Source organism: Paroedura picta, chromosome 5, assembly GCF_049243985.1.
Source record: "Paroedura picta isolate Pp20150507F chromosome 5, Ppicta_v3.0, whole genome shotgun sequence".
Taxonomy (NCBI): domain Eukaryota; kingdom Metazoa; phylum Chordata; class Lepidosauria; order Squamata; family Gekkonidae; genus Paroedura; species Paroedura picta.
The window spans coordinates 10,361,805-10,380,725 of record NC_135373.1 but is presented as its reverse complement, the minus strand read 5'-3'; the positions used below and the strand labels follow the sequence as shown (position 1 = coordinate 10,380,725).

The following is an 18,921-nucleotide window of genomic DNA, read 5'->3' as shown; positions in this document are numbered from 1 at the left end:
TCCATGTTTGCCTTTCCTTTCTGTCTCCCTCCCCCCCCCCCCCGCACAAGCGACTTTTTATTTTTTTACCACCCGGAACCTCCGTGGCCCTTGCATTCTCGGCTGTCACCGTTGCCCAGCGACAGTAAGAAAATCAGCACAGAAGTAATATCTTTTCCCGGACTTCCCTGTGCGGACGGGAGGGATGGAGCTCGCTGTAAACACCGGGGGCCGAGAGCCAGCAATCTAGCCCTGGCTTTCTGCCTACTTCCTTTCTGAGAGGCATGGGCCAAGGTTTTGCAGGGAGGATAAGAAGAGGGGAGGGAGAGGGAGAGGAAACAAGTTGCAAAAATCTCTCACAAGCCAGCCGGCCGAGCCGAGCCGAGGGGCCCAGGAGAGTGTCAGAACCTACTATTGAGTCAACTGAGTTTGCAGCTTCCCCCAGAATCTCTCATGAATGGGGGAGGAAAAAGAAGGAAATGGAAATTGCAGGCAGACATTCGATCCAGAGGCTGGCTGGGTTTCCTGCCACTCTCAGCGTCTCGTATTCTGGCCAAGGCATCCAAACCTGGGGGACTCCTCCACCGGATTTTCTCCAGATCTCACGCGCACAGTGCTGGACCAGACCCCCTTGGTAGGCCTCCTCAAGGGAATGTCACGATCCTCTCATTATGTCAGGATTACCTCTGACCTTGGAGGCAGGGCAGAGTCCAGCAGAGTCTGTACAGCAACTCCTCCTCCTCCCCTTCCTCGGAAGTCGCACTCGGCTCCCACCCCCCTTGCCGAAAAGCCACAGCTGGATCAAAGGCTTTGCTGCAGCCAACGTTTTTCGCCTGGCTTGGGTCGCCGGGGCAGCCCACATCTGGAACGATGCGCACGTGGCTTAGCTTTTGCCTCTTGGCTGCCGTCATGGATCGAGGTAAGTCTGGGCTTGTCTGGAAGTCCGTTTTGAGCATCGAACAAGGCTAGCGTGTGTCGTGCACATAGCCAAGGGGATTTGAAGCCTTCCTTCGTCTCCCCAAATTGCCTGCCAGTCTGATGATCATCCCACCCCTGTGCTGGGGGAGCGGGTGACTGTATTTCTCAGCGAGTGGGTTGATCCAAATCGGCATCAGCCTCTTGAAATGGGCCTCTGTTTGGGGCCAGAGGGGTTTCCTCTCTCAGCTGTTTTTTAAGCTTGGTGCTTTTAATAATTGATGGGTACCGAAAGCGGAGGGGAGGAGGAGGGAAGGTGGCATGGCATCATCCAATCTTGTCAGATCTTGGGAGCTAAGCAGGGAGTACCAGAAGGGGCATGAGGAAGACAAGGACAAACCACCTCTGCTTTTCACTGACCTTGAAAGCCCCTTGCTGGGGTCTGCATATGTCAGCTGTAACTTGAGGGCCCAGGTTTACAGAGTCAGCTTGCTGTAGTGGTTAAAAGTGGCTGCTTCTCATTTGGAAAACTGAGCTTGATTCTCTGCTGTTTCTCCTCTACTGACCTTGGGTTAGTCACAGTTCTCTCAGAGCTCTTTCTGCCTCACCTCCATCACAGGGTGTTTGTTGCACGGAGAGAAAGGGAATTCTAAGCCACTTTGAGACTCCTCAGGGTAGAGAAAAGCAGAGTATAAAAATATGTCTTTTCCCACACACAGCTGCTGAAGCGTTTGTGCTGCTTTTGGGGGGAGGAACAATTTTTGGCATTTTGGGAAGCAGCCCAGGAAAGCTGGACAAGTTGGATGTTTCGATTTTCAGCATCAGGACAAAAACTTTCACTCCAAGATGCTGTTTGGGAGGTCCTCTTTCATTGATCGGCCAGGGCCTCTCTGCCTGTCCTCTTCAGCAGCTGTCTGTTTGTAAACTGAGAGCCAAAAGACCTGTTTTTCCAGCCCTTCATCCACATTAAGGAAATGAGTCCAGGAAAGCCTCAGCCTGAAACTGCTCATGAAGAAGAGTTAGTTTTTATACAATCGCCTTCCCTTCCTCTCCTCACAACAGTAATATCAGGGCTCTCTCAGCCCCACCTCCCTCACAGGGTGTCTTTTGTGGGGAGAGGAAAGGGAAGGCGAATGTAAGCCACTTAGAGACTCCTTTGGGTAGAGAAAAGCGGCATATAAGAACCAACTCTTCTTCTTCTAGAGTAATATCAGGGTTCTCTCAGCCCCACCTCCCTCACAGGGTGTCTGCTATGGGGAGAGGAAAAGAAGGGGATTGTAAGCTGCTTTGAGACTCCTCCAGGCAGTGAATAGTGGGGTATAAAAACCAACTCTTCTTCATTTGTTTAGCTAAAAAGGGGGATCTTTCTCCTCCTGTCTATTTTCCTGATGTTCCCAAGAAATGTTCTATGGTTAAATTATTCAGACATCATGCTGGGACTGCCCGAGACTGATATCCTTTCGTGTTATCTCTGATGTTACTTCTACCAATGCTGCCACTTGATGGGATGGTTTAGGATCCTTTGGCCTAAGCATCTGTGTGGGGTGGGGGAGGGGAAAGCATGGATCAGGACCATAGCAAAATCCAAAATTCTATGCTAGTTCTTCTGTACAGTCTCCTCCTGCAATGTATCCCTGATTGGAAATTATTTTAGATTATTTTAAGCCCCACTATGGGGCTTGGGAAGGCTGGGTCTTTTGGTTGCAAGCCCCATTAGGGTTGCCAGCTCCAAGCTGAAAATGCCAGGAGATTTTGGGAGGGAGACTGGAGAGGGTGAGGATTGGGAAAGGACCATAATGAGATATGAGGTCAGAGCCCACCCTGCAAAGCAGCCATGTTCTCCAAGAGAACTGATCATTGACAGGTTGGAGAGCCAGCATGGCATAGTGGTTAGGAGTGCAGACTTCTAATCTGGCGAGCCGGGTTGGATTCCCCGCTCCTCACTCACATGCAGCCAGCTGGGGGACCTTGGGCTTGCCACAGCACTGATAAAGCTGTTCTGACTGAGCAGTGATATCAGGGCTCTCTCAGCCTCACCCGCCTCACAGGGTGTCTGTTGTGGGGAGAGGAAAGGGAAGGCGAATGTAAGCCGCTTTGAGATTCCTTCAGGTAGAGAAAAGTGGCATATAAGAACCAATTCTTCTTCTTCTTCAGTAATATCAGGGCTCTCTCAGCCTCACCCATGTCACAGGGTGTCTGTTGTGGGGAGAGGAAAGGGAAGGCGAATGTAAGCTGCTTTGAGATTCCTTCAGGTAGAGAAAAGTGGCATATAAGAACCAATTCTTCTTCATAGTCCCATTGTATACGGCACTGGTCAGACCACACCTGGAGTACTGTGTGCAGTTCTGGAGGCCTCACTTCAAGAAGGACATCGATAAAATTGAAAGGGTACAGAGGAGAGCAACGAGGATGATCTGGGGCCAAGGGACCAAGCCCTATGAAGATAGGTTGAGGGACTTGGGAATGTTCAGCCTGGAGAAAAGGAGGTTGAGGGGGGACATGATAGCCCTCTTTAAGTATTTGAAAGGTTGTCACTTGGAGGAGGGCAGGATGCTGTTTCTGCTGGCTGCAGAGGAGAGGACACGCAGTAATGGGTTTAAACTTCAAGTACAACGATTTAGGCTAGATATCAGGAAAAAGTTTTTCACAGTCAGAGTAGTTCAGCAGTGGAATAGGCTGCCTAAGGAGGTGGTGAGCTCCCCCTCACTGGAAGTCTTCAAGCAAAGGTTGGATACACACTTTTCTTGGATGCTTTAGGATGCTTAGGGCTAATCCTGCGTTGAGCAGGGGGTTGGACTAGATGGCCTGTATGGCCTCTTCCAACTCTATGATTCTATGATTCTATGATTCTTCTTCAGTAATATCAGGGCTCTCTCAGCCTCACCCATGTCACAGGGTGTCTGTTGTGGGGAGAGGAAAGGGAAGGCGAATGTAAGCCGCTTTGAGATTCCTTCAGGTAGAGAAAAGTGGCATATAAGAACCCACTCTTATAATTTTGGGACATCTCATGCACTACTTGGCTACTTCTTCTAGCAAGCTCGATTATTCAGAGGGGGAAAGTACAGTGTGGGAGGGAAGACCGGCATCCCTATGTTGCAGAATTTGCAGAATGAAACAGCAATATTATAAAACTACCCTGGAAAAAACACACACACTGCAAGCAGCAGCCCTGAGCAACTGCACTGTGAAATCTGGCAATTACACGTGTTTTGCCACAATATTGCCCATGCTCCTTTCTCCTTTTAAAACAAATCTGCCTAGCGGACGCTTTGATTTGTGTCAAACATTCTTTATTAGCGGTAGGGCTGTTCCTGGGTTCAGAGCACTTTGAGTGAACATCCTTTTAATTCAGCAGTGTGTTGGAAGGACTTCAAAGGGTGGCTGCGCTAAGAAGGCTGCATGGTCACCAACTGCTTGACCGGGATATTTTTTTCAAAGGTGATAGGGCCTCCCAGGTAGACTAAATTACTGGTTGACTTTGGCACAGTTATTCTCTCCCAGCCTAACTCACTGCAGGAGTTGTCAAATTGTGGCTCTCCAGATGTCCATGGACTTCAATTCCCATGAGCCCCGAGAGGAGCTCATGGGAATTGTAGTCCATGGACATCTGGAGAGCCACAGTTGGGCCACAAGCTGGCAGGGGCTCATGGAAATTGTAGTCCATGGACATCTGGAGAGCCACAGTTTGGCCACATGCTGGCAAGGGCTCATGGGATTTGTAATCCATGGACATCTGGAGAGCCACAGTTTGGCCACATGCTGGCAGAGCCTCATGGGAATTGTAGTCCATGGACATCTGGAGAGCCACAGTTTGGCCACAAGCTGGCAGGGGCTCATGGGAACTGTAGTCCGTGCCACAATTTTATTCTTACTCAAAATACAAAGATGCTAAGACATTAACATTCTTACAATATTTCATTAAAGCAGCCTATCTCAACGTATTGACCATGGAGGTACCACTGAAATATTTTTCATGTACCGGGAAATAATGCGATGCTCTGTGCAGAAAGAAGACGAAGAAGGAGTTGGTTCTTATATGCTGCTTTTCTCTACCTGCAGGAGTCTCAAAGCGGCTTACATTCGCCTTCCCTTTCCTCTCCCCACAACAGACACCCTGTGAGGGAGATGAAGCTGAGAGAGCCCTGACAAGCCCAAGGTCACCCAGCTGGCTGCATGTGGGGGAGTGCAGAATCAAACCCGGCTTGCTGAGAGTAATAAATACCCCTGTCCTGTAGGGACTGTTTCATTACCTTCTGCACAGGGACCAAGAATTTCTTCAAACCAGGCAGAGAATCCTTCAGATAGAATTTTATTTAAGCTGCAACTTAATAGTAGCCAATTTTGACAACAGGGCATCCCCAAAATTGGTGTGAGACCAGCAGCTCAGGACATAAGCTTTTATACAAGTGAGTAAGTCACACCTCAATGAAGTCCCATCTCAACTGTCCACTCTGGCACAATCACTGGAAAGATCTTGCAATGAAACCAGTTCAGATAATATTTCATAACATAATAATATTCTGTTCTACTCCCCAGTGGGCTGGGAGCAAAAATGGGCTGTGCTTTTTAGTATTATAATGAAGCAAAGGGCAGTGAGCAAGAATAATGCTTGGTGTTATGTCCAGATGCTACTCTCCCCTTCCTTATCACAGACAAGGGACAGCTTTTATAAACAGGTGTCTTCAGACTAGCTGTTTACGAAAATTCTGGAACACAGGGCTCCCAAGGTGCTGGTTGCCAGCGGCATGTTTCACTGTCGCTCTTAAAATTCGGTTAGACTAAATACGTGCTGATATGGGGAAAACTTGAACTATAATACTGAAATCTAGACTCTCAAACAAAATGCTCTAAAATCCATAAGGTGCATGACTATAGTGACATAGAAAAGAACAACGTTGCAAAAGTTTACAAAAATGGCAAGATACAAAACAGAAGCATGCAGAAGTAGGAAAGTAAATGTTATCCTATAATCCTATTAAAAAGTCATAAAATCGAAGCGGTCACTCCTCCATCTCAGTGAATGGATCTGAAGAAGTGGGCGTGCCCATGAGACCTTATACCTCGAATGAAATTCCGTCCTTCATATTTCTGAGCACTGGGAATCTTGGGGAAAGAGCACTCATGTGTTGCAACATGAAAACAGGGCAACAAGACCTTCCTCTTCAAAACTGTGCTACCCTTTTTATGCTGAAAGCCTTTCAAAAATATCTTTAAATGTGATGTGCTTTGAAAATGGGATTACCGCTTCTTTCACTCCCTTTTAGGGCTGTCTTTGACCTGCGAGATTTGTGGAGGCTTCGGGCATACTTGCGACGGGTCCTTAGAGTTTTGCCTATCTGGAGAAGACAGATGTGGCGTCACTCTGCTAGAGGGTACAGGAGGTGAGTCCCAAAGACCAAATACTAGCAATGCAAGACTAAAGGCCACCTCAGTTTCCTATTCCATATGAAAGGCTGGCCTACTCCTCCATGCTTACTGCATTACGGACCAAACTGGACCCTCCGCTGTGGTTTCATCACCTGGGTTGTGATATTTTTTTCTTTCTACTGTTCTCCTATGAATGCTGACTCCCTCCTAGATAAATTTCCAGTGCTCTGATTTGTCATTCACTTGCCATCTGAATTGCTTCACTATGGCCGTTTATGCACTAGGAACTTCACTGCCCCAGCTCCCCTGCAGGAACACAAATCGGGGACAGATGAGGTGCACCAGGCCAAATGCTTCCCTATGTGGGTGCGGGAACAGGTGTGGCAACCTGCCATGACTAAAACTCTAGCCTGCAGCCTGGCATGAAACCTCCAGTGCATAAACGGTCTATATGAGATAGGGCCTGTTCAGGAATGGCATCCTCCTTGCACTGAAAATGATTGCAGGTTAATACAATTTCTCAGAAAGGGCTGGGGGCTTATGGAGAAATAACTGGCTGATCTAGGGATGGTCTTAGCAATGCTGGGCTTTCAGAATGAATGGCAGCTCACCACTGGCCTCCACCAATGAGGGCTCAGCAAGGCTGGCACTGGCTTTAGGCTGATCCTGTGTTGAGCAGGGGGTTGGACTAGATGGCCTGTGTGGCTCCTTCCCACTCTAGGATTCTAAGAGCCGCTTTTGCCACTGTAAGTCAGCTGCCTGATTCCCAGATGGGACAGGTATAAGAGGATGCAGGGACACACTCTTCTTCTTTCCCCTCTCCTTTGCTGGGTGGAGACATGGGCAGTTGGACTCCCTAAAGCCCAGGACAGCTGCCTCCGCTGACCATCACCTAAGAACCCCCATAGCCTGATGGTTTGGTTGTTTTCCTTTACTGTTGCCTCCATCTAAGATGGACTGCTCCCTGTGATGTAGAATGTTATCACTATCACTGACTATATCAAACAATGCTTGCCATAAGGGATAAGAACATCAGAAGAACCCTGCTGGATCCGACCAGGGAGGGTCCATCTAGTCCAGCATCCTGCCTCACACAGTGGCCAACCACTTCCTCTGGAGGGCCAACTGCAGAGCACAGAGGCCAAGGACTTCATAAGAATCTCAGAAGAGACCTGCTAGGTCAGACCAGGGAGGGTCCATCTAGTCCAGCATCTTCCTTCACACAGAGGCCAACCAGTTCCTCTGGAGGGCCAACCACAGGGCAGAGAGTCTGAGGCCTTCATAAGAACCTCAGAAGAGCCCTGCTGGATCTGACAAGGGAGGGTCCATCTAGTCCAGTATCCTGCCTCATACAGTGGTCAGCCACAGGGCACAGAGGCTGAGGCCTTCATAAGAACCTCAGAAGAGCCCTGCTGGATCCAACCAGGGAGGGTCTATCTAGTCCAGCATCCTGCCTCACACAGTGGGCAGTGAGTTCCTCTGGAGGGCCAACCACAGAGCACAAAGGCCAAGGCCTTCCCCTGGCTTTGGAATTCAGAGGTTTAGTGCCTCTGAATGTGGAGATTCCCCTCAGCCACCATGGCTACTAGCCATGGATCTTGCTTCACACAGAGGCCAACCAGTTCCTCTGGAGGGCCAACCACAGGCTCATAGCCCCTTTCAAAGCTGTTAATTCCTGTGACCATCCTGTCATCCTCTGGCAGCAAATTCCACATTTTAATCACTCTCTGTGATCCAAGGCCTGACTCCAGATGAGTCAGCCTCAATGCACTGTTTGTATATGATGCATCTTCCTTGGGCCTGTCATGTTTACCTAAACGTTCTCTCTTTTTTTTAAACAAAAAAAAATTCTTTCAGCTCTGCAAGTGAAGAGAATCTCAAAAACGTGTATCCGATCAGAATCCTGTGATGAACCCTTCGCTTATGTTAACGCAGGCAAGGCTGGAGAAACATGGACCCATCTGACCTGTTGCCTGGGGGACGAGTGCCGGAGAATCACTCCAACAAGTATGCTGCTGCTGCATTCTACTTTCCTTTCCTCCCCAGATACAACTGGGACTCTCTGGTTACCTCCACAATCCTACCAGATATCCTCTGCATCCTTCCTTCCCAAAGGGTCCAGCTCAGCAGATTATTACTGATGTATGTTTAGCAATTACATAATGGCAGACGTTCTGCACAGAAGTTCTCTGGGTCTCGTAACATCTCTCAGAGGAGTAAAAAGCATGTATCTGTCAGGACTAGGCATGTGTAAAAATAAGGAAGTGCATCTGGCCTCAACCAGGGCCAGGGCCTTCTTGGTCCTGGCCCCAACCTGGTGGAAGGAGCTCCCGGGAGAGCTGAGGGCCCTGACGGAGCTATCACAGTTCTGGAGGACCTGCAAAACAGAGCTCTTCCACCAGGTTTTTGGTTGAGGCCAGAGCTAGCACTAGGGATATCATGGCCCCTCCTCAGGCTCAGTTGTATTACATCCACATCCCCCACCTCTACGGAGGTTGGCTCAAGGGAGGGATTTGTAGGCCGCCAATCTTTTGTGGGCGTAGGGGTTCAAGAGCCCTGGGAATAATGGGTTTTATATGGGGATTTTATGGGGACTTTGTTGTAAGCCGCCACGAGTCTTGGGAAAGCAATGGGACATATGCCTAATAAATAATAATGATAATAACTTGTATCGTTTTGGATTTGACCGGAAAAGATATGGTCAGAAACATTTCGGCCAAATCCGAAATGTAGAAATATCCCTTCACCTTTCCGTATTTGACTGAAACTGAAAGGTTTCAGGGCTTTTAGTGTTCCTTGTCCCCCCCTTCCCAGGCAGCAGCATTTCCACTGCCTGATGGCATGCATACCACCCACTGGGAAGGGGATTAAAGGGAGCGGACCCGGCACCTGTCATTATTAGTTCTTCAGTTCTCTGGCTGCATTTAAAGGGCTGAGGGATTTAAAGGGAGCAGGTGGGGCACCTTTCATCAACAGCTGTTCTGCTTGTTGGTATCCCCATCTTAATATTTGTTGCATCTTCATGGGCAAGCTGGACAGCTGATGATGACAGGTGCCCCACCTGCTCCCTTTAAATCACTCCCCAGTTGTTATCAGTTGTAAGGCACACTCTCTTTCCCCTCCCTTTCTCAGGTGCTGACTAAGAAAGTGGGAGAAAGCCTTTGAACAGCCTCTCAATTCAGCCACCCTGATTTGAACTGTTCAAATGCACAGAATGGGCAGGTTAGGTCGGATGAGCCAGAAAAGTTCCCAAGTCAGCGTTGATTCAGGTACTTTTCAGCTTACCCAAGCTGAACCACCCATGCCTAGGCAAGATGGGACCACAGTGGTGGTGGTTGGCTGTGACTTAATTTGGACTTTCTCCTTCAGGGTCCCTACAATCTATGACGTGAACAAAAAGTTCAGCAAGTAGAAAGCACTGCTGAACAGTCCTGGGTTTTAGGAGTTATACTGGCCTGGGCAATCCAAGGGCTTCATAGTTTCAGCCAAAAAGCAAAGGTTCATGATGCACGGACAGAAGAAGAATCAGATATCCTTTATGGGCATATAAAACGAACACAGTAAAATTAGGAGAAAAAGATGTCAAGGTCAAAACTGAATAAAATGACATAATGTCTACAAAGGACACCAAAGGAAAATAATAAATAGGCTACCAGTTGTACCTAACATTGGTGCAGCTTCATGGCACTTTTGGTCACCCTGATTGCCTTTTGGTACTGTCCATAGAGTTTTCATGGCAAAGATACTGGAGTGGTTTGCCATTTCCTTCTCCAGTGGATCACCTTTTGTCAGAGCTCTCTGCTATGATCTGTCCATCTTGGGTGGCCCTGCACAGCTCATAGCTTCACTGAGCTACACAAGCCCCTTCGCCATAACAAGGCCTGGAGGATCATTGTCCATGGGGTCGTGATGGGTCGGACACAACTTCGCAACTAACAACAACAACAACAACAACAACAACAACAACAACAACAACAACAACATATCTTGCAGCCAAGAGATCCAAGGATTTTCTGGCAGCCAGGCAAGAGACGTTTGCAGATGGTTTGTTAATGCCTGCCTCCACGTCATGATCCCTGGACAGTTTCCACACTGGGAACTTTGCTGCCCTGAAACCCCTGTGGGAGCACAAATCTGGGCTGGACAAGGTGCACCAGCCCAAATACTCCCCCTTGTGGTGTAGGAAGAGGTGGGGCAACCTGCCCGGGCACAAACTCCAGCCGGCAGCCCAGCACAGAGCCTCCAGTGTGGAAATGGTCCCTGGTGTATTTTGGAGAAACTCCATCCAAAGCCTTAGATGGTCCAAATACTGGCCAGAGTCAATCCTGCTTAATTTCTGAGCTCTGACCGGGCTAGGTAGAGATGACCGTAGTAATTAAACGTGCCCCAGTAAATTAAATGGGTTGGCAGAAAATGCAGCCCAAAGGTTTAAGCTACTGTTTGGTACGGGAGAAGCATAGAAAGTTGCTGATGTATTTAGTTCAGGTGACTCCCAGCCACTGTTTTCCAGCCCCGGTGCTTCTCTTTGTTCCCATCAGGAACAAAAATGGGGAGGGGAGCAACTAAAGATCCTGCTTGGTGTCGTGGTTAGGAGTGGCGAGCTTCTAATCTGGCAAGCTGGGTTTGATTCCCTGCTCCTCCACATGCAGCCAGCTGGGTGACCTTGGGCTCACCACAGCAGTGATAAAGCTGTTATGACTGAGCAGTAATATCAGGGCTCTCTCAGCCTCACCTCCCTCACAGGGTGTCTGTTGTGGGGAGAGGAAAGGATGATAAGCCACTTTGAGACCCCTTCAGGTAGACTTCTTCTTCTTCTTCTTCTTCTTCTTCTTCAACTCTGAATTATACCATACCACAACTTCTGATTGTCCTGGGAAGTCATGTTATGACTCTAGAAATCTCAGATCTCTATGGTGTTCTACTATAGAGATTGCTGTATTCCTAGAACACTGTGGCATCATTTGAATGCACAACTGAAACTGATATTGTGATGCTGGGTGCTGTCACTCCACCACTCCCCTTGGGCCAAAGAGGCCAGCTGGCAACTGACCGCTCACCTTGCCTGGACTGTTCTTTTTGTACAAATCTCAATGTCTCTTCTTTCATGCAGTGCCACCATTGAACAACACACCCAATGGGAAAACATGTCCAGCTTGCTACGCTATTCAGAGCCTTGAGTGTGAAGAGGAGGTCATCAAATGTACTGGAGACCAGCTCTATTGCCTCGAGGCATCTAGGAGTGTATTCCTTGGTAATTAATCTCTGATTCATACATGCAAATCCTGGTCATTATTTTAAAGTCACCAACCTCTGCCTTCTAGTCTGGAATAGGGTTCTCATGTACTCCACCACCCCCTACACAGAAAATATCCAGTAGTAGCAAAGCCTTCCATGGCTCTTCACTTCTTCCTGCTCTTTTAACTTGAACAAGATTGAATCTGTTTCCTGGTCCAACTAGTCACTCATTTTCATGCTCAGAAACAGAACACCTAAAACTGCTTCCTACTGACTCAGTCTGTCGTGACCCCATTATGTTCTTTGAGAGAGACGCAGAAAATGACCTTAGGCAGACTTTAGTAGAGAGCCCATAAGAGGTTTTATTCTAGTCTAAGAGAGCAACAACGGGCAGGCAATCACAACAGGCAATCATTGCTAAAGACAGGATAAGATACATATAGGCTTCAGCCCAAACCCCCCATTCACCCAGGCACTTATTGCACCAAAAGTCGTTCCCACAGAAAACCCCTTTCATTCCCCAAAGTGAAAGCAAATCAGGATTTGACACCTGGTTGCTGGACATTCCCCAAGGATATTTACTCCCGTTAAGACACTACACAGGCCTTCTCAAGAGAGAACAACTATAAACCATGTACCCAGTGATCTAAGAAACCAAGACACAGAGAGGGGTAAGAATAAACAGTTGCAGTCTGGAAAAATACTGAGAGACCTCCTAAGACTCCTATTGAGAGGGAGTCCCCTTGATAGATGGCATGGTGCCAATGGGGTGGCATGACACAGACTATTGGTCCATCTTGTCTACTCTGACAGTCAGCAGCTTTCTAGGGTCTGAGGCAGAGGTCTTCTACATCACCTACAACCTGACAATTGCAGTTGGAAATGCTGGGGATCAAACCTGGATCTTCTGCGTGCAAAGCAGGTGCTCTCTGCACCAAACCCTTTCCCCCAGTCTGTCAAGATTACCTGGGCACTGCACTGCAATTCAAATTCTGACTGATGTCTCTTGCAATTCTCTTGGCAGGTGGAAAAAATGTGCCAGTCATCATAAAGGGATGTGCAAACAATGCATACTGCAACAATATCCAAGAGCATTCCTTCTTTGGTGGGATCCATAACGTCATAACAGCCAATTGCACACTAGCCTCTGGGATTGCCAGCATTGTCCCCGGATTCTTTGGACTCTTCCTCCAACTTCTTGTGGGGCTTTTGCTTGCCAAGGCACTGGACTGATTTCCCAGGACAGAGATTTTGCTCCTGCAGTTTTTCCTGGCTGATCCCTGCTGGCTTTTAGGTCGTTGTCTGGCTATAGATTTTATAAAGCTCTTACTGGCCACGGGGCAAAAAATTAACTTCCCCTTGAGAGCCAGCTTGGTGCTGTGGTTAAGAGTGGCAGACTCTAATCTGGAGAGCCGGGTTTGATTCCCCCTTTCTCCTCCATATGCAGCCAGCTGGGTGACTTTGGGCTAGTCCTAGTTCTCTCAGAGCTCTCGCAGTCCCACCTGCCTCACAGGGTATCTGGTTTGGGGAGAGGAAGAGTAAGCAATTGTAAGCCGCTTTGAAACTCCTTCGGGTAGTAAAAAGCGGGGTATAAAAACATCTCTTCTTCTATTCCATAATGGCTTTGGGGAGCACCAGTGCGTGCACAGGAAGAGGGGTATCTGGGTGATGTACCCACCCAGTGACTGAAGGAAGTCAGATCTGCTGATGTTTACCAGTTGACTGTGGTGGTGAGTAGTGGATGAAGTGGGTCTGCAGAGCTGCCCTTTTCAGATGCTTCATTGGCTGGCAGGAAGGTGTTGCTTCAGCACCCTGGAGTCATATTGAGTGCTGTTTCTGCTACTTACCCTGGCACTATATCACTTTAAATGTATTAAACAGCCTTGATAAAGGGGAGGGGGAGCAAGAACAATCCCAGAATGCAATTGAGAAAAGTTTCTGACAAATCCAAATGGATCCAAATGTGCACGCTTTCACAAGGATGCTTCAGAAAAAAGGCAATGTTTCTAAATCGGAGACAATAAATATTAAGCTGAACCTGGTTGTATTCTTTATCTATATCTGCCTTTCTATCCTAAAAGCCCTCCCCAGGACAAATTATATTTCGCTGTCCTAAAGGGCTCTACTCCACAATAACAGCCCCCAACCCAACTGTATGTATGGTTTCTCAAAATGTAATACAGATTATTTAAAGTTATTCTATATAACATAAAATACCTTTGAATGAAAAGTGTATATACAATATACTATACCATGTGGAATGACATAGTATAGCCCAGTCTCATCAAATCTTGCAAGTTAAACAGGGGTGGTACTTGGATAGAACATCACCAAGGAAGACTTTCCAGAGGAAGACGATGATAAACAACTTCTGCTTCTATGATTGTCAGGACAACTGATAGGGGATGGGAGCAATGTCCCCTGGGCCTTTATTCCTTTCCTGGTAAGTTCCCCCACTGTCCAGCTGATTGGGGCCAGGGGGTTGGGGCATGGGGACCTGGCAACCCTATCAGCTTCTCACATGACTTGAAAACCCTGCGGGAATCAGTATAAACCAGCTGTGACTTGATGGCACTTTACTGACACACAAAATATAAACGATATTCAACACTGTATATGGTAAATATTCAACATTGTATATGGTAAAAATCTAATCCATCACTTGTCACAAAAATATTTGCCACAGTCCATGAGAAGACCACCGTACCAGCTTGCACCGTCCCATGAAGCCTTTGTATGGATCCCAGCCTTAGAAGAAGTCACTTGGACTATGCTTGCCAATGTCCAGCTGAGGATTGGCGCTCACCTGAAACTATATAGGATTTCCAGACCACAAAGCAAAGTTCAACAAGAGAAAAACTCAGCTTTATAGGGTACTCAGTATGGCATTCTAGTTAATAACTGAAGAACCAGTGTTGGTAAATCTTTCTGTTATGGTTCTATCTTGCCCTGCCTACAAGATCAAGTCACAAATGTCATTCTTCTCTCCTCCAACAACCCAGTTAGGTAAGTTATTCTGAGAAGCAATGATTATCCCAAATTTGTTCAGCCAGCATTATGGATGGGTGGAGATCTGAACTGAGTTTTCTCTGCTTCTTCCCCAAACCCACCTATCGAATAAGAAATCTATTCCAAACAAAGAGCCAGATGGGACTCTGGAGTTCAGCCTTGGGCCTCTCACTGGTTATGGAGTTAGAGGAGCCATTTTCTAAGGGACTGATAATAACTAATTTTATCAAGAATTTGTTGTGATCCACACAATCAAAAACTTCCTTGTAGTCAATAAAGCAGATGTGGACATCCAATAGTCCCATGACTTCCCCAAAATCCAGTGCAGGTTTGCTATGTGATCATGAGTGCCATGCCCCCATCAAAAGCCAGCTTAAACATTGGTTATTTCTTTTTCAATGGTTGTTGCTATGCCAGGGCATCTGATCAGACTGATGGAGTCACTCTACGCAGACCAAGAAGCCACTGTACGCATGCCATTTGGTGACACTGACTAGTTCGAAAGAGAGAAAGGAGTGTGCCAAGGTTGCATTCTTTCCCCCTTCCTGTTTAACTTGTATACTGAGATCATTGTGAGAGAGACTGAACTCAGAATCAAACACTGGAATTTAGACTGGAGGAAGGAATATAAATAATCTTCTTGTCAGGAACTAAGACCATTTCCGCATGAGGAATCTACCTCTGGACAGCCTCTGGTTGCCAACAAGTTTTAGAGCCCCCTCCACATGAGGTTATCTGCATCCCAAGGCTGTCCACAGGCTGGCTAGAGCCTGGATTCCACCTCCTATTGTGCTTCTCATCAGGGAGCAACCAGGGGCAAGCCTGTATGGAGGGGGAAAGGTGTGATAGTCTCTGCAGCATTATCCTGCCCTCATACCTGCCCTCTCCTCTCCATTTCCTGCTCTGTGTTGCTGTGGGACCGCAAAGGTAAAATAAAAATAAAATAAAGTCTCTATGGTCTTTTGGGAATCAGGCAGGCAAAACACAGTCCCATTTGTGTTTTCTGGCTGTGAGAAATGAATGGAGTAAGTGGAGGAGTTGCGTGATGAAGCAGCCCCCTCCCAATCATCCAGGTGTCTGTGCTCCTTGTTTTTAAGCCCACTGTTTAAACAAAATCACTCTCTGGGGTCCAGTTACCATTTTCAGCCTCTCATAAATCGACCCAGACACAAATAGTTTGAAAAATGGGGGAGGGTGGAGAATGCTGTATCAGTCTTGTATTTCTTTATAGCAATGCGGAAGTGCTAATTATTTTGATTAAAACTGCTTCTGTGTTGTGGCACTACCACATAGCAATGCAGAAGTGCTTTTTAAAAAATAAATAATTTCAGGGCTCAGGGTGGGGAGAAGGTTTCAGTCCATGAAATAACTGCTGTGCTGTGATTGGTGGCTTGCTGTGATTGAAAAGCCAAGGTGCGGCAGGGGGGTGGAGTTCAGCTTGTTTTCCCTTGCAGCCTTGCTGGGAGACAAAAAGCCACCACGAGGCAGGGGAAAAACATGGGAGGGGTCTCCCATGAGAAGGTGTGCAAATGCATGGCTTATAACCGCACTGTCAGGTGCTCATTCCATTCCACCCAGGTGCCTTGTCAAATTCCCTCTCTGGGTCTCTCCACGTTGCCCTGATTGCTGCTTCCTGCTCCCCCCTTCCTTTCTCCCTCTCTCCGGGCGGGCTCCACTTAGAGGTGTTAAAAAAGTCACCCTGATTGCTGCCTTCCTTCTCTCGTTTTCGTCCTCCCTGTAAGCCGTGAGATCCAGTGTTCCGCTCTGAAATGTTAAATGCATGAGCAGATGGCCTGCTCGGCTCCAGCATTTAGCACCCGTCTGGGTTCAAACACTTCCCCTTGGGAAAGGTTTTCTGGCTCTCCTGATGAGGAGGGGAGGTTCTACTCATGTGCCTATAAAACCTGGGTCCAATCTAAACGCATAATCGCAGTCAATTTTCCTGTTCTACATATTGCCTTAGCTGACTGTTCGTCTGTGGTCCTGCCTTCAATAAAACTACCTTTTGATGAAATGCCGGGCGTCAGTACTCACTGAGCTAGGACATTGAGGAAGAGCTTCGCAACTGCACTATCTAGTTGGTTCGTTTGCCAGCAAGAGGCATTGCGAGGTTTGCGCCTCTGTGCGGAAACCGTCTGAGGAAGGCCTAGAACAACTGATTACATAGGCCAATGAAGTCGGTAAGAAATCTGGCTTTTGGTTAAACACTAAAAAAAAGGCAAAAATAATGGCCGCTGCAAAAAACAGACGGGTCACAAGAACAATTGATGGTGGAGAGGCTGAACGCATTCAATAACTGCAGCTGCCAGAATAAAACAGCATCCCACCATTGCTCAGGCGGGAGGGTGCCAGGGCGGGAAGAAGATCGCCTTCCCATGCTGGAGCTGGTGAGAAGAGACTATCTGCTCAGGTGCACCACTGGAGCGGGAACATGACCCCCCCCCCTCCCACGCAAGCTTAAAAGGCAGCTAATGCAGAGGGAAGCCCTCTTTTTCCTGTGCTGCTGGAAGACTTCTCTCCCTCCCATGGATTTGGACATTGTCATGCTCTCTTCTTGTTTAGTTTCTTATGTTGTCACAGCTGGCGCATTTTGGGCTGGGCGGAGCTTAGGGGGCAGAGCACAGCCTGCAGCAAGGTCTAGATTTGGGAGAGTGGGGGTTTGAAAAATATGGTTGGCTCATTTACAAATCTAGATAATAGACAACATTCCGGGAAGCTTCTCAGCGCTGGATGTTCCCGAGCAAGCTGAAGTAATATTTTACAGCCCTTATTTCCCTTAAGCTGAATTGATTTACATGGGGACATTACGAGGATCCTCCATTACCCAGCAAGCAGCGTCATGACTTGGCATACTGTATTCTTGTTTTGCTCTAAAGGAAAAAGAAACACTGGAGTATGTTGGAGTCCCCCCCCCCTCCATCCATTTCCACTCAATGCCTGTTATTCTATTATCTTTTGGTCTCCTGGGGCATCACTGTTCCCACCCAAGCTGAAGAACATCTGTTCAGCTGTACGTTTTAAAAACACTTCTTTTAAGCAAAGTGGATATTCCCGTGTACACTATAAAACCTTAAGTGGACTTAATGGGGATGCCTGGTAGCTGCAACACGCACCTTTACACTTTGTCCCCAGAGCTTTTGATAATTTGGCCCAGAGAAGGAAAATTAAAGGTGTTAAAAAAGAGGAATTGTCCAAGAAACAGAAGGAAGGACAGACCTCTAATGAAGAGTACTTGCAGATTACAGAGCACTGGAGGTCAGCCATCAGAGAGGCCAAAGCTGGGAGTGAGCTGAGGCTACTTAGGGAAGCCCACTGCAACAAGAACGGTTTCTTCAGAAATGTGAGGAGCAAACGTAAGGTGAATGAGGCAATAGGCCTGCTGTTGGGTGAAGATGGAGAGATTCTGACCGAGGACAGAGAAAGCAGAAAGGCTCCATACCTATTTTGCCTCTGAGTTTTTCCAGAAAAAGAAGAGTTGGTTCTTATATGCCGGTTTTCTCTACCCGAAGGAGTCTCAAAGCAGCTTACAGCCGCCTTCCCTTCCCTCTCCTCACAACAGACATCCTGTGAGGAAGGTGAGGCTGAGAGAGCCCTGAGATTACTGACCAAGAAGAGTTGGTTTTTAGATGCCGCTTTTCTCTACCTGAAGGAATCTCAAAGCAGCTTACAGTCGCCCTGTGAGGGAGGTGAGACTGAGAGAGCCCTGATATTACTGCTCGGTCAGAACAGCTTTGTCAGTGCTGTGGTGAGCCCAAAGTCACCCAGCTGGCTGCATGTGGGGGAGCGCGGAATCAAACATGGCTCACCAGATTTGAAGTCCACACTCCTAACCACTGCACCAAACCTAGGGATGGTAGTAGGCAAGGTATGGTGTCTGGCTGGTGGGTTAACAGAGGCACCTGGCTGCACTGGATGAGGTCTAATACCCGGGGCTGGATTGTGTGCATCCAAGAGTGCTCAAAGAACTTCCTGGAGAGCTTGAGGAACATTTGTCCATCATCTTTAGGACATTTTGGAGAACTGGAGAGGTGCCAGAAGACTGGAGGAGAGTGAATGTTATTCCATTCTTCCAAAAACGTACCTAGGAAACTACAAGTCTCCAGGAGTGTCTCAGGCCCCACCTGGAGGGTGGCAGCTTTATTGCAGTGGTGGCATCTCCCTTCCTTGTGCCCACCATGGCTTCTGTGCTCACTAAAATGATGATTCATGGGTGGCTTGGGCAGCTGGCTGGCCTTGCCACACTGATAGCTTTCTCATTGGCCTGAGTGGCTACTGGCTTGCTCGTGGTGTTTGCTCGTGGGTGTCTCAGGCAGCCTCCAAGCGGGGTCCAGGCTGCCAGTCCACTTCCCTGACAAAGTCCACCCCTTCTTTGGAACTGGGGCGATCCTTGTTCTGGGGGTAGTCCACCAACCCACT

The 18,921-nt window shown here is 47.8% G+C and overlaps 1 protein-coding gene across 1 annotated transcript; it reads left to right on the top strand.

Moving 5' to 3' along the window:
• The first annotated feature begins 306 nt into the window (after positions 1–306).
• Positions 307–13,533, top strand: LOC143837040 (phospholipase A2 inhibitor gamma subunit B-like). The gene is made up of 5 exons (XM_077336460.1): positions 307–898; positions 6,159–6,275; positions 8,119–8,268; positions 11,372–11,512; positions 12,521–13,533. Exons 1-5 carry the CDS (start codon positions 850–852, stop codon positions 12,727–12,729), a joined length of 666 nt encoding a protein of 221 aa, XP_077192575.1. The 5' UTR covers positions 307–849; the 3' UTR covers positions 12,730–13,533.
• Positions 13,534–18,921: the final 5,388 nt, after the last annotated feature.